The sequence below is a fragment of the Podarcis vaucheri genome (assembly GCF_965113315.1).
Source record: "Podarcis vaucheri genome assembly, chromosome: 5".
NCBI classification, from domain to species: Eukaryota; Metazoa; Chordata; class Lepidosauria; order Squamata; family Lacertidae; genus Podarcis; species Podarcis vaucheri.
In genome coordinates, this window is record NC_138763.1 from 74,013,133 (window position 1) to 74,028,767 (window position 15,635).

The 15,635-nt window shown below is 39.6% G+C and overlaps 1 protein-coding gene across 2 annotated transcripts in view; it reads right to left on the reverse strand.

The window, feature by feature from the left end:
• The window catches only part of TET1 (tet methylcytosine dioxygenase 1), an 87,405-nt gene that overhangs the window by 14,664 nt on the left and 57,106 nt on the right, over nucleotides 1-15,635 (reverse strand). For both annotated transcript variants that reach the window (XM_082223778.1, XM_082223777.1), the window contains 5 exons: nucleotides 7,553-7,761; nucleotides 6,792-6,942; nucleotides 3,259-3,348; nucleotides 2,056-2,193; nucleotides 970-1,294 (listed from right to left, as the gene is read on the reverse strand). In XM_082223778.1, the coding sequence (XP_082079904.1) occupies nucleotides 970-1,294; nucleotides 2,056-2,193; nucleotides 3,259-3,348; nucleotides 6,792-6,942; nucleotides 7,553-7,761 (913 nt within the window). The remainder of the gene's footprint in view (nucleotides 1-969; nucleotides 1,295-2,055; nucleotides 2,194-3,258; nucleotides 3,349-6,791; nucleotides 6,943-7,552; nucleotides 7,762-15,635) is intronic.

The following is a 15,635-nucleotide window of genomic DNA, read 5'->3' on the forward strand; positions in this document are numbered from 1 at the left end:
AAAAAAAATGTAGTGCAACAGGTGATACTGAAACTGTTGGACTCCAGATTCCATTTGTGTCCCCAAAGTTCAGATGAAGGTGTCTTCAGTTGACACCTAAAGTTGCCAATGCAGGTGTCAGACACACTTTTCCAGGCAGGGAAATGCACAATTGCAGTATCAAGAAGCCCCTGCCTTGTGTTACCTCACAAGATGCCATATTGTTGGCAGGACAGTGAGCAAGGCCTCCCTCAACTGTCTCAAATCATGGGTCTGCAAGGTATTGGGAGAAGAACTCCTTTAAATACGGGGCCTCGAAGCCATTCAAGGTTTTGTATGTCAGTACCAGCACCTTGAATTGGGCCCAGGAGCTCACAGGCAAGCTGGGCAGTGCTTTAAGGATCAATTACATGTGATCCTACCTTGGTGCCCCACTTAACAATCTACCAGCTGCATTCTGCACCAGCTGTAGCTTTTGGACCATCTTCAAAGGTAGCCCATGCAGAGGGTGTTGCAACTTTAGAATTGTGAGACTGTCAGAATACGAATTACTGATGTCAGGCTGTCGCTGATCCAGGAACATCCATGGCTGGCAAACCAGCCATAGCTGGGCACAGGCACTCCTCACCTCTGAAGCCACTTGGGCCTCTAACAACAGCTTTGAATCGAGAAGAACTGCTCAAGCTGCACACCTGTTCCTTTAGACACCTGTTCCTCCACCCAGAACAGGTCGTCTCCCTAATTCCTGGATCTGAGAAAAACTGACCCACATAGCACCTCAACCTTGCCATGATTCAGTCTGTTTATTAAATGTACGCTTGAGATTCTGATTGCGCTAACGTTTTGCTTCATCCCACCCTCAATACCTAACTTATTAGATACACTGAGAGCTTGATTGTTGATTTCAGATTCTGAGACTCAGCCCTACCTTTGATAAACAGATTTCTGCCAGTATCAGGTAACTTTTGAAACAAGGTTTATTGTACCTACCTAAACTTTTTGAAGCTTTATTGGTATTTTCCTGCACTCTGTTTTTTCCCTTTGCAGGAGTAGACAGCTTCTTCTCTGCTAAGGTTTGCTTCTTTGAGTCTGCTTTCTTCTTTTTCGTCGCTCTACGTGGCTCTGCTAGCATTCTTACTTCTCGTGGGAAAGCAGTAAGCACCTGGATTGCCCCAGCTTTTATCTTGGCTTCCAGACCCTCCTCTGTGCCAAATTCATCTGTTTGTGAGATTTTGTAAAGGGGCAGCACGTGCAGCTGCTCATCATTGGGTATCACCCCAACCATGCGGTTATCTTCTTTTGTTAATGTACAAACCTAGCCAGAAAAACGGGGGGGGGGGGGAGAATAATAAAGCATCACTTCTTTGTTAGTGAAGCAACTTTAGCAAAGGTGATATTTATGTTTTAGCATGCAGAATATTATTCTACTTGGGGTGCTTGTGTGAAAAATAAGGAAATTCCCCTCTCCTTCAAACATCAAGCCCACATGTCATGGTTTGAATAACATTGCACAATTTTAGAAACACTAACAGCACAATCATTCACATATCTACTCAGCTGCTTTTCACCTTTAAAAAGTTCTTCTATCTAATGACTTTCACAAGTGGGGAACCCCTGGAGCAGATTTTGGGCAGCACAGGGGAGAGAAGTTTTGTTGCACTTGCGGAAGTTGTTCTCCACATGCAATGATTTGGTTCCCTTACCTCTATCAATCCATAAAAACTTTTTAACTTTCAACCACGGCAACTTGAAGCGCCCCTTGCAAATTACTTCAGCTTTATAAAGGGGATTGCAACATATCCAAGAACTAGAGGTCTATTTAGGGCAGGAAGCTGATTATTTGTTTTTTCTTGCATTTGTTGCAGCTCTGAATTGCTTTTTATTTTATTGTATAAATGTGGCTTTTTTGGATAAACTTTGCAAGAATGTAAAGAAGAGCATAAACAATTAAGAACACAAGCTAGTCTAGAAATAAGGGTGCATTCACAGCTACAGAGTAACAGCCTAAGGAAGCCAAGTAGATAAATTGTAAATGAACAAGCACTTGGGAAACTGAATCCCAATAATGTTGCATACCACAGTACTTCCATTGTGCATGTTGTGTGTATCCTTATGAGCATGAGCACAAAAATCGATGCAAGCTGTGACACCAGAAAAAGGTCGGCCATCCTTAATCCCAAGTCGACAGTCAGGACCCATGTGCTCATTTTCCACCTTTAAAAAAAAAATAAAAAAAATCATTCATTCATTCATTCATTTTGTATACCACCCTTCATCCGAAGATCACAGGGAGGTTCACAACATAAAAATACAAAATGGAAACACTAAATACATAATAAAACAAATTAATAACTGCCCTCCCACAAATACAAATAAATCTTATCTGGACATAACATTGTATCTCACCAAACACCACCAGCTTCAGGGACAATTTTTCATTTGAAGTGAACAACTGGACTGAGAACAGATAAACCCAATTTACATGCCATGGAATACCAAAGGTCACATAAGCATGAGATCACTCCTTTTTTGCCCCTTTCTTTAGCCATCAGGAATTAAAAACCACAATTCCTGACTTAGCATTACTTCCAAACTAGGGGTTGTGGTTTGTTTTGCTCCAACAAAACAAAACTTGCACACTCCAAGAATGAACCTTGTGTTCACAACGTGGTTTGATTGGAGCAGAACAAACCATAACTCCCAAGGATTATGGTTTGTTGCTCTAACCCACTAGAGGAGAGGACTACAGTAAGAACCATTTGCACACTCATGGTAAACCATTAACCATGGCTAACTTGTTAGTAATTTACCATGACATGCCAACACTGTTATTGTTATGCATTGCTAAATATGAAAGAAAATACATGACTTATTTGATGCGAATTGTGCTAAAAATCCTTAGATCTACAATCTAATTAAAACAACATCTGCCAGAATTTATTGATCTACCAAACTTCATGCAATACACTGATCGGCAATGAGGATGAATAATATAACAATTAGTTTTTTGACCCTGTTAGTAAGCAGGGGACACAGCAGCAGGAATTTGAAAGCTGTAACACCAGCAGTGCTTTTCTTTCTAGAAGAGAGTCCTACAGTGTTTAATGAGACATACTTCCAGTTAAGTGTGCATAGGATCACAGCCTAGCTGTTCTTTCAGCTAGGCCAGTTAAGGTAACGAAAGGCCTTCAACTAACTTGTGCAGCTTTTCTTTCTACATCACCAGTATTAAAACAATGATTTGTCATAATAGAGATAATGGAGTTTCCTTGATTTTACCTGGTTTTGAAAAGCATCAGGGGCTAGTTTCTGATACAGTGGAGCAACATCAGTGGCTAAAGTTTGCAAATTGTTTTCGAGATGTTCTTCCTAGACAGGGAAAGGAGTCATCACATCATTTTATAGCTTGAGAAGCAGACTAGTAAAACTGTGAAAGCAACATCAAACGTAGATTCAGTACGCTATTTAGTCAGCTTCCTGTGGTTTTGGTTACTAACCCACATGTAAGTTTGCTATCATAATGGCAAAACATAGCAACATTCTTGAGAGTTGCTCAAAGGAAGGGAAAAGCAGTCAGCAAATTAATTGCTTGGCACTAAAAGAAGTTCACAAAAGATCCCAAGTTCACTTTCCATTTCCAAGAGAAAGATCTAATGGAGGTGTTGGGAGGGAGTTCACGTTGGCATTAAAATACAAACATATATTTCTTCTTCAAAGCAAGTACCATGTTTGGAAACCTGCTACATAATAATGAAAGTGTTTCTATGATGCTTTAGAGTGTTCCAAGCATTTCACACACAACAGACTAGTTCACATGTCAAATTGTGCCAAACCATGGCTGCACCATACTGACCTAAGCCACAGTGTGGCTTTGGGTGTTGTCTAAACCAGCTTCACTGTTTAGCTCTCTTCAGACTAATAACAAGCTGTAACCAAGATTTGTTGTCTGGTTTACAATTTGTAAACCATGGACCCAGGTTCATGCTAAGCTAAACTATGACATAGCTCAACAAAGCACATAAGCAAAATAACCTGAGAAGAGCAAAGCAGCCCATGACTTCACTCTAAGCCATGGTCTGGTTTTGCAAACCAGACTATTATTTCAGTAATACTTACAACTGTCCTGTAAAGTAGGTCATAATTATAATCATCCTAATGTTGCAGATGGGAGCAAAGTGATTCAAATTAAGAGACAGCAGGATACATAAGGCCGCCTACTGAGTTAATAGGAGAGGTAAGTATGAGAACTCTCTGGGTGGATTTTGGTGATGCTTTAACACAATCATTGCAGCAGAAATGCTTGCCAAAGGGAAGGATCTCCCTCTCCTCTCCCTGCACCCTGTTCTCACGGTTTGCCCAGCACTCCCAAGCAGATTTGGGGAGGGCGTGGGAGTGCATGGGGGAGGAGACAAGGAGACAGTCCTGTTGTGCTAGTGGGACTTGTGCTGCTTTCCATTAATGCAACCACTTAGCTGAATCCTGCCCTCTGGCTCACAGCCAAGGCTATGGGGAGAGAGGGAAAGAAGTGAAAAAGCAAACACACAAAATAAGAAACCATTTTGTTTTAAATTAAAACATTACATTTGCTTAAAGAAAATTCACTTAGACCTATGCTAATATGGCAAGCACATCGGTTTGACCAAACAACTATTGTTACATTTCTCTGAGCACATAGTGGATATCCTTTCGTTTCTCCTTCCCCACCCCCCAAAAGTTTTTTGTCTACTATCATCAGTCATTCAGCAATCCCTGAACACTGAGCATGCTTAGCTCTCACTGGAGTCTCCCTCATTCCTTCCCTAGTTTTTTACCCTCCCTATAATTTTTTATACGTCGGCAAATCTCAACTTGCAGACTTCTCCAAAACCTTGTTGTGACATTCTGGCTACATTAATCTATGGCCTGGACACTGAAAACAGAAGGCATGATGATGAATGGCGAGTGCCTTCTCTGTCTTAATTGAATAGTACAGAATGCTCATTGCAATCACATTTTCCCAAGTTGACACACTTTTACGACTTTATTTAGGTTTTGCTAGTCTTGTAGTGGCTCAGTAGTTGAAGCAACATACTTATTTGCAAGACGCTCAGCATGACACTGTGATCCAGTGCGATGGCAATCTCACTCTCTTCTGTGACATGGGGGAAACCACGCATATACCCCAAGGGATTCCTCTTTGCACCCGTGGCTTATTCCCAGATGACACTCCTCGTGCACATGACACCCTCAACTGATGCCCATGTTGCACAAGCATTAAGACGGCATCTGATGAAGTAAGACTAATGCAGGAAAGCTCAAGCCATAATAAGGGTGTTAATGTTTAAAAATGCTTCAAAACTCTTTGCTGTTTTTGTTGTTGTTACAGCAAAAAAAAACCCACAAAAAACCCCTGAAGAAATCAAATCTGGTCGCTCTTACACGCATGCACAATACCATGAACACACACAAAAATGTTGCTATCTACCCAATATTTCTCTTTGACTGCATTCTAGCCGACAGAGATATCTGGCTTTATAAATCTATGCTACGTGCTATTCTTACCTAAAAGAACAATCTTACACTTCTTTACATTAAACCTCATCTCACTCCGTCCAGTTGCTCAAATGATCCATATCTGTCTGTACTTTGAATCTATCTTCTTCTGCTTTTGCATTGCTATACTTCCTAGATTTATGTCATCTGCAAAATGATCAATATTCAGTATTTAGCTAAAATAACACCTAATAAAAACAGTGACAGAAACAGAAAACAGATTTATAAAGTGATCTATCTTTTTCATCCTTAACATAAGAACTATATGATTTAGCACTTGCTTCAGCAGCACATAAGTATTTGAAAACGTCTCATCCCACACCAGCCTGCTTGTTCATTAAGAATTGCACAGGAGTCCCTATTGTGGCCCTCTTGCCAAAGGCGATTCACAGTGCAGGGACACAGGGGAGGGTTTTCTCTGTGATAGCCCCAAAAACTTGTAACAGTCTCTTCTCTGAGGTGCATTATTCCCCTACACAGTTTTCATTTAGATGACTGGCAAAAACACACCTGCAGACCCATGATTTTGGAAGAGATGAATAACTAGCACAAGGAGAAGGTTTTCACTGTACTTTCAACTTTTCCTGTCATTATTGTATTTTACAATGGGTTTCAGTTTGTTTATAGCTATATATGGCTTTAACGGTTTTTTAATGTTGAATGCTTTCAATGTTTACTGTGTGCCACTCTGGGGCACTCAGATACAGGAAAATACTGGGAAAAATTAAAATAAACCAAAACCACACACTATCAGCATGCCCCCTATGCTAGCATGAAGTATTCCAACTTTTTTAAAAATTGGGACTATGGGAAATAAAAACTAAACAGTGGCTGAAATAACTGTTATTTAAACTGACACCTTGAAGATGTTTGAGGGTGTTCAATTTCTATCTGGGAGGGCACATACATAAACTACAGTCAGCTATGGGCTATTGGAGGCATGAAAGGATGGCAATGGTGAAGGAGCCAGCAAGTTAACTGCAAACAAATGGGGGGGGGGGAAATGTCAAGAAAGATCTTGGTGTACTGTAAACCAATAATGTATGAGTGCTTTGGCACAAACAGCACTGTCGTGGTGCTCAGTCTTCACACAGAATCTATGTAGTAGGGATAGAGAGGGGGAAATGAGGAGATTACATTAGGTATCATGCTACCTTGAATGCTTATAAATGCATATGCCCAAGTGATCCAATTAGCAAAAAACCCTGCACCCTTTTTGCTTTTAGTTCCTAAAAAGTAAAATTAGAAATTATTTTGAGAAAGGCAGGGAGGACACTTACTTGTTTGTGATCATCAGTGAGAAGTCTAAATTTCCTGGGGGCTTTGCTTCTGGCAAACTTACAGCCATTATAATACATACTCCATGAACAGCCAAATGAGAAGGATGCTCCACATGTCTCTGGATCAAGGCCTTGACAGGCGCAGGTACGACTGTGGAAGATTTAAACAAGTGGCAATCAGCCAGCAGTGCAGCAAGCTTCTATAAATGCATACCCCCAAACATCTCTGAACAGAACAATGGAAAAACACACATGTCATAGTTCATCAGCGGTTTTTGATATTGACCAATTTGGGTATAAATGTTACTTTTCCATTACTGTGTATAAGAGAGTTCCTAGTCAATTGACCTTCTAATGGGATATACTAAGTTTATAATTTAAGCTATTTAGAGAAAGATATCATGCTTGATAGGTTTGGTTGTGATTCCTTCACAGCATCAGAAGCAGCACAACAAGATGTGGCTCAAGTAAATTAAAATGAAGGGAAACACCACACCTGTCGTCTTGTAATTTCTTTTTTTGCCAGAGATGGAAACAGGAGGAGCAGAAAGCTCATTTTGGTCCTCCCACACTATACTCAAATTGGCAATTAAAAGTTGGCTACATCCTACTCAACTACAAAATCACACTTTTTCAAGTTTTATGTACTAGGGCTATAATCTGAAATCTTAAAAAGACTAATTACAAGTCACAGAAGTAAATTCTGTGGGAGAATTAAAACTTTCATGCATCAAAATATCAGTGTTCTGGAGTGCACTCACTCTTCGTTTAGTGCACATCTTCGGCTAGTTGGACAGCCATATTTTCTGAGGCTCTGGGTCAGTTCCTTGTATAGAGTGTCAGCCAGAAGATGAGGAATCCCCTCCCAAGCCAAAATAAGTATCACAATGACGGCATTTTGGCAGTGATGTCCTGCACGCTGTCGAACCAAGCAGAGCAGTTTTTCTTCATCACTACTTCTTCGTATCACCTGAAAAACAGGTTGAGTTGTTTGTAGATCAAACAGAAAGGATCTAAGGCACTGATGCCAGTTATTTGTTTGCAGACACCCTGCTGTCGGATTTCTTCTAAAGATCCTGTGCTGACCCTGTGTTGGATTTCTTCTAAAGACTGCATATTGCTACCAACCCTTATTTACCAGAATTTTGTTTTATTGGTGTCTTCACCACTCTCTAAGTTAGTCACATCTGGAGGGTTATTTGTTACCCATGCCTGCCTCAAGGCATACCAGAACTCCATGTCCTTCTCTTCATGGCTCATGTACAGAGATACATATGTGCTAAAGTGAAGAGGGTAAAGTCAGGTCCTACAGAGCTTCCTCCAATCATGAGCACAGCATCAGACAGGAAAAAGGATTGTACCCCAAATTGAGTGTTCATTTTGCAGAGATGATGGATTAGATTAATAGGATTAACTGGTTTGCACTGTGTTACATGTTTGAAAGCTTACAGATTCTTTTAAATTGGTAGGCAAAACAGTAAAATAATTATTACTAATCTAAACCCACCAGCGTTGTCGTCCCAATACATCAACTCTAACCAGGTTACAAAACCACAGTTGGAGATGAATTAACAAACTCCATAGTTAGTGTCAGTACAGCAGTTAAAGCTGGAAAGACAAGGCAGAATTTGCAACAAAGTGGAGAAAGGGGAGAAAAGAGCACAGAAACCCATTCCTTGTTCAGTGACTGGACATGTAACATTGGCACTTTGGCCTATAAAAAAAATTATTGATGGTAACATTAAATTTACACACTTACTCAATTCTTCTTTGATAACAGTACCAGTAATGGAGGAGCACGCAAAGCATATGCAAGTCTGGATCTTAGGAGGTTACAGACCATAAAATGCAGAGATACCTACTCACAGGCACGTTATGTCACAAATGTGAATGAAATGAAGCAGATGAGACAGAAGGATGTCAAAAGAGGGCTTCTGCTGCCTATACCTCCCCTCCCACTCAGCTGAGTGCCATTGAGAACAGCTGTGGTGCATCCCCAGTGGTAGGCTCCTAAACTGTTTCTAGCGCTAATAAGCTGGGCAGTGGGCCTACAGGCCACACATGAAAGTCAGCTAAGGACCCAAAGTGGCTTACCAATTTCCCAAATGTGATTTACACCCCCACATTTTAGCAGTTACTTATGACCCTGGAACAAAGGCATTCCCAGCTCATTTGTCTTAGAAACAACCTCCTATGCTATTTATTCCTTTGTAAAAGTACAACCTTGAAGTACTAAACAGAGATGGTCAGCACAAATAGATTCACAACCAATTTTAGCAAAGTAGCAGGTTCTGTATTCAACTCTACTAGCAGCAGGTTACGTAGCAATTATTCAATGTAAGATATCAGATTTAAACTGCTAAAATACACCAGAAGCCTTACGATCCAGTCTCTCACTGAGTTGTATTCCACAATGCCATTTTTTTGACCAACACAGACTCTGTACTTTTAATAACTGCAGAAATTCAATGTGAGCAGGTTTTCAAATCATTGCACATATTTGACAGCAAAAAGGCATAGCAATGAAATTTCTGCATGCCATGCAACTGTTGTAGGTTCTGTCAGGGGAGGAGGCACCCCTAAATTCAACATGTCTCCTCCAAATACATTTCATTCTACTTAAAGTATTTTTGTTAAAACATTTGACGTTTCCAAATACCCAAGATTCCCAAACCACCTGGGGCAATTCTGAATCACACTTTTAAAGACACTTATGATCCTTTCTGGGCAGTGTGAAAATCTAAGGCCTATTGGAGAACAAACAACTATAATTCACTGTGGATTGCTTACTTGTAGGGCTGTACCTTTTAATTGGTTTAAATGTTGGATTGAGCCAGCTGTAGCTTAGCTGTTAGTAGAACTATGAGATAAGTGCATTTATTTATGTATTTATGGCTTTGCTAAAAGAATTTTATTTTTTGCTTGATGCTATGACTGGGAATGAAAAAGTATTACAACAGGTCTACCAAGTCTACTACTCTTTTTTTTTACTGAATTTTACAGAAGGCATGCCAGAATTGTAACTTCACATCTTCAGTAATGAAATCAAAATGAATTTACCCTCAAAGTTCTCTTAAAATGGTCTCTCAATATTATACATCCCTCAATACTTAAAATGAAACCAGTGCTGATTTTCATAATATCACTAAGTCTATAAAAATAGTGGTATGATTGATTATTCTTGAAAATTTCAATGATGATAACAACAACAACAACAAAAACAATAAGAAGAATAAACCTTTATTGTCACCACACCACCTGTGTGCAGTGAAATTAAACTAATTTCTCAGAATTTCTATTATCACCATCACATTACAGTGGTACCTCAGTTTAAGAACAGATCTGTTTAAGAACGATTCAGTTTACGAACTCCGCAAAACCAGAAATAGTGTCCCGGTTTGAGAACTTTACCTTGGTTTAAGAATGGAATCCGAATGGTGGAAGGGCACCGGCGGCAGGAGACCTCATTAGGGAAAGTGTGCCTCAGTTTAATAACGGTTTTGGTTTAAGAACGGACTTCTGGAATGGATTAAGTTCGTAAACTGAGGTACCACTGTATACTGGAATTCGCAGTACTGCCTACTATCCCAGTAACCACAATGTTCTGCAAACTTCCTGGGTAGAACAGTTGTGGAGCTGTATTGACATAAGGTTTTTATTTTTGAATTTCACCCTACTGTAAATCAACAACATTCAAACTTCAACATGTGACTGCAGATTAGGTTATTCATCCTTTTTATAAAAAAAGTTTATATCCTGCCTTTCTTCCATGGGACTCAAGGTTACCTACAAAATTCCCAAGCAGTGTACCATCCAAGCACCAGCCAAACTGAGATCAGTTTAGCTTCAGACTGTCTCTATATGCAACATGCCTATACTGCTCACCTTTACAGACATACAGTTACTCACAAACTCATGCAAAAAGTTAAACGTACGTCCCATTCTTAGGAATCATTCTTGGTAACTTAATTGTTTCAAATCATGATGTTGAACAAATCCACTTACATCTTCAAGCAAATGAGAATTTTTATTTGGAACCACAAGCAACAGAATAACTCAACACATTCAAAGCACTATCTTTCTCCTTATTAAAAACATCAAATGCAGAGGATCATGAAAGTATACGATCTCCCCCTCAACTAAAGTTTGAAATGGTACAGTACAGGAAGCACTGAACCATGTGCTACTTCTGCATTTTTAATTGGCCTTTTAGATTGTCTGCTTTTCTGCTAAATTACATGCTAGAGAACCTGCTGTAGCCTGAATTTATCTCAAGGATGTTCTCCTTTTCCACTTTTCCTACACACTGGGGACTCCTGAATATGAAATGAGCAGGTAATAGATGGCATTTCAACATACTTCAAACTTGAAATACCTTCCCACTATGTTGGTGTTTCATAATGGCATATAATCAGAAGTCATTATGCAGGAGTACTTTTAGGATCTTGCATGATCAAATATTCTAGAGATACTTAAATCTTCCAATGTTATTGACTTGTATATGTAAAAGACTATTCCTTAAATAAATTATTAAAAATATCCGTTTTTACAAAACCACATACCCCAATGTCTAGAATGCACTTATAAAAGTTAATGCCATGGGCAAGCATACTTCCTGCAGCAGTTTTAACTGCTTGGGTTCTACTTACTTGAAATATCTCTTTTAGATTGCTGAAGCAACTGTCTCAACCCTTGGCAGGAGCTCTGGAATAAGGAATAAGTTCTCTGTGAATATATATTACTTGATGTAGACTGTCCCTTCAACATCAGCCAACTAACTAATATGAACGTGCATGGGTTCACACACATATAAATGATAGAATGAATTGCACTAATGTGGAATCCAGACATAAGGTAAAATAGCTTCTCTCTACGGCAGTATAGATTAGGGCAGTTAATTCCAAAATGGAACATCCTGCAGATAAGATTCCATCTGCCTGCAGTGACAGACAGCAACTCTAAGAAAGACTGCAGAGCAGTGGCTTACAATGTGTACAAGACAAATGGAACCCAGAAAAAAGACTCCAGTCAATAAAACACTTGAAAACATATCAGTTTATAACAGCCTGGTTCGCACAAAACATTAAGCCACGGTTTGTTTGAATATCTGGACTCAGCCCAGCAGTCTAACCATGGTTTGCTTTCGGCCAGCAAACTACAATATGAAGCTGTGGCTTGTTATTGGCTTAAAAATCATGTCTGGTTTTAGCATTATGCTTGAACACAACCATGGAAGGCAAGAAACCAAGGGACAAGGCAAGAGGAAGCAAACCAAGGTTGGGAGAAACAAGTCATGGCTTAGCATTATGTGCAAATACACCAAGTGTGTCATCCGCCAGTATAAAAAGCAACAATGCGGCAAAAACTAAATAGGAATTGAGGTATGCATTAACCAGCCCCAGGAGAAGAATGTAAATTGTGGCAATTTATTTGAACTCTGACACATTGCTCAAACCTTCATGTAGCAAGATCTCTAACCTATTATTCTTCCATCACCAAAGATGCAACCATGGATTTAAATTTTCTGGATGTCTGGTCCAATCACTACTGAAAGATTGTGACATGTAGATATAACACAGGTAAGAACAGTAAGCTCTAAATGAAATGGCACAGTGTAGATATGCAAAGTCAAGTCTCTGCTGGTCTGATATGCACAACACTTTAAACCACAATTACACTAAACTGTGATTTTAAGGTGAACATGAAGCATACATGTCTCTTCTATCCTGCTCTTATTGCTGCCAGGAGCTAGGTCGCCATGGTCTGGCTAAGTGTTACCTCTGAACTTGAGCTTGTGATTCATTTCCTCCAAACAAGCTCAGCTCCCAACAGGGGTGGAAAACAAGCAAAATGCCCATGGTTTCAGTAAGGTGCAGTCGCATCCTGCCTGTTACTCTTGAAACCATAGTTTAGTTTAACTACGGTTTAAAGGATGTGAAAATGAGACCACTGTCTAGAATGCAGGAAAGTGCTGAGCACTTCAGCTTTTTTAAAAGATCCTAACTGCAGCTTTGTTTTCTCTCTTAATTGTACCCTGTAGCTTCTTCAGTGCATTATAATCCTTATCACACCAAGATGACATTTAAGAGACCAGTCAGATATAGACTGCAGAAAGGACCTTGTGGTTCTATTGAACAAGGGTCTATTGAATAAAAACACTGATCTTCCACACTTTCTTTACAGCGTTAAATTTTATAATTTAAAATTTCGACAGTGGAACAGACTCCCTCGGAAGGTGGTGGACTTTCCTTCATTGGAGGTGTTTAAGCAGAGATAGGTCATCTGTCATGAATGCTTTAGTTGAGATTCCTGCATTGCAGGGGTTGCACTAGATGACCCTTAGGGTCCCTCCCAACTCTACAATTCTAAGGGAATTTGAAATTGGAGACAAACTATAGGAACAGCTCAAAGCCACATGACAGAAAAACAGGATGAAGCTTTTAGAAGATGGTCAAATACAGACTACCGAGGTTCATCTTGCTGCTTTAGCAGATAATTACAGATAATTTCCAAACTGTATATATTACACTATTCCCCATTCTCACTAATGTTATCTATTCTTGAGACTTTTCATTTCTGTCTTTTATAGCTTGGGACCCAAGTACCTAAATGAGCACCTCCTCCAATATCATCTATCTCAAGTCTTACAGTCAGTGGGGGAGGCCCTGTTGGTGGTGCCCGCCATCTTGGTAGTTCCTCATTTATGGAATGCTTTCCTTGGTGAGGTACATCTCCCTTCCTCATTATTAACATTCAGAAGGAATTTAAAAGCCTGCATATTCACCCAGGCATTTGATGGCTGAAATATACTGCTTCCTGGCAACCTTGCAATTATCTAGGTGCAAGGATATCTGATTTTTTTCAAATGATTTGCATTGTTTTTAATTACAAAATCAATATAAGTGCTTAAAAGTTGGGGAGAAATGTCCCCAATAGTGTAAATACATCCTAAATCATTATAATTTCTTCTCTCTCTCACTCCCGATATATAAAGGTAAAGGGACCCCTGACTGTTAGGTCTAGTTGAGGACGACTCTGGGGTTGCAGCACTCATCTCGCTTTACTGGCCAAGGGAGCCGGCATACAGCTTCTGGGTCATGTGGCCAGCATGACTAAGCCGCTTCTGGCAAACCAGAGCAATGCACGGAAACCCTGGTTAACTTCCCGTCGGAGCGGTACCTATTTATCTACTTGCACTTCGTGCTTTCGAACTGTTATGTTGGCAGGAGCAGGGACCGAGCAATGGGAGCTCGCCCTGTCATGGGGATTTGAACCACCAACCTTCTGATCGGCAAGCCCTAGGCTCTATGGTTTAACCCACAGTGCCACCCGCATCCCTCCCGATATATAGATATATGCCACTTAATACTTTTACAATTCTTTAACTGGTGTACAGCATAAAAACAATATAATTACAACAAAAATAAAGCAGTAGTATAAAAGCATCATGGATGACTTTGTTGGATACAACCCCAAAAGCAGGATGAGATTCTTATGGGTCAGGGAAAGCCTGGGCGAAAATATCTGACTTCACAAAACATCTGAAACAACTTATGGTTGCTGCTTCACTTACAGCAAAGGGTATTTCTTAATGCAGGGCAATAACAGAAGATGCCCATCTTCATATCATGACCCTATGACATTCTGTAGGGTACAGTACTACAAGAATTTTCTCAGATTATCTGATTGATCCTACAGGCCTATATACAAGGGCAGGCAGTCTTTCAGGTATCCTGGTCTGAGCTGTTTATTTATATGTTAACAACAAGACCTTCAGCATAGCCCAGTACCTGATGGGCAGCCAGCGCGGTTTCCTCAGCACAATGTAACACATGCCTATCCAGGTATTCCACACAATAACCGGGGCACAGCATTCTGCACTAGCTGCAACTTCCAAACTAATCTCAAGGGAAACCCCACAAAGAGTACATATTTAACACCAATTCAGCAAAAATATAAACTATATAAATATCAAATATTAAGTTTGGTGTTATAGATGACCACAGTCTATAATAACAGAATAAAGTTTCAATCCATCTTGTCCATTGTATGCTTTTTAATTTTTATGTACACAGCTTGGAAACTTAGTAATTCATTCATATATAAATACTTTAAACATTTTTAAAAATGCAGGAAAAATTCTTTAAAATTTAGTTTTCTTCAGTGTTGTCTACCCTTATATTGAGCACAATGGCCAGTGTTGGTTCTCCAGTGTTTGTTCTATAAGAACAAAGCACAACATATTGCCATTATTGTTTCACCTTAAATTAGTTCTTAGCACAAATTTGAAGCCCACACTTAAGCCAGTGAATCTCTGTGAATGACATAAGTTTTCCTACTAACACAGAAAGTGGCATAGAGTTTACCAGTCCACAGACAACTCTGCTCCAAATAAGCTATTTCATTGTGCTATCCTAACTGCGCAGCTTAGGTAATGCCGCTGAATTAAAATGGAAGAGAATCAACACAGGCATTCACTTTCAATACTGAAACCACAATACAAAGCTCAGAGCAAAATAGATCTTAACCTATGTGCAAAGTTATATAATAAACTGACATCGAACAAACCTTAATTTGCTCTTAATTTTCCAAGAAGAGAAACAGGGGTTAGTTTACTCAGAAATCAATTTTATTTGAATGCTGTAAATACCTGCATGTGAGCAGGGATGAGATAATGGGAGCAGTGGCATTTACTTTAGAATGCTTCATTATCAGTTCAGGTACAAACAAGGGCAAAAAAGCACTGCAGAATGACTCATTCCAACAGCTGTCACATTAAATGGTTTATTGGTAAGGAATAACAAACTGATATTCCATGTTCAAAATCAGACGCCAGATTTAAGG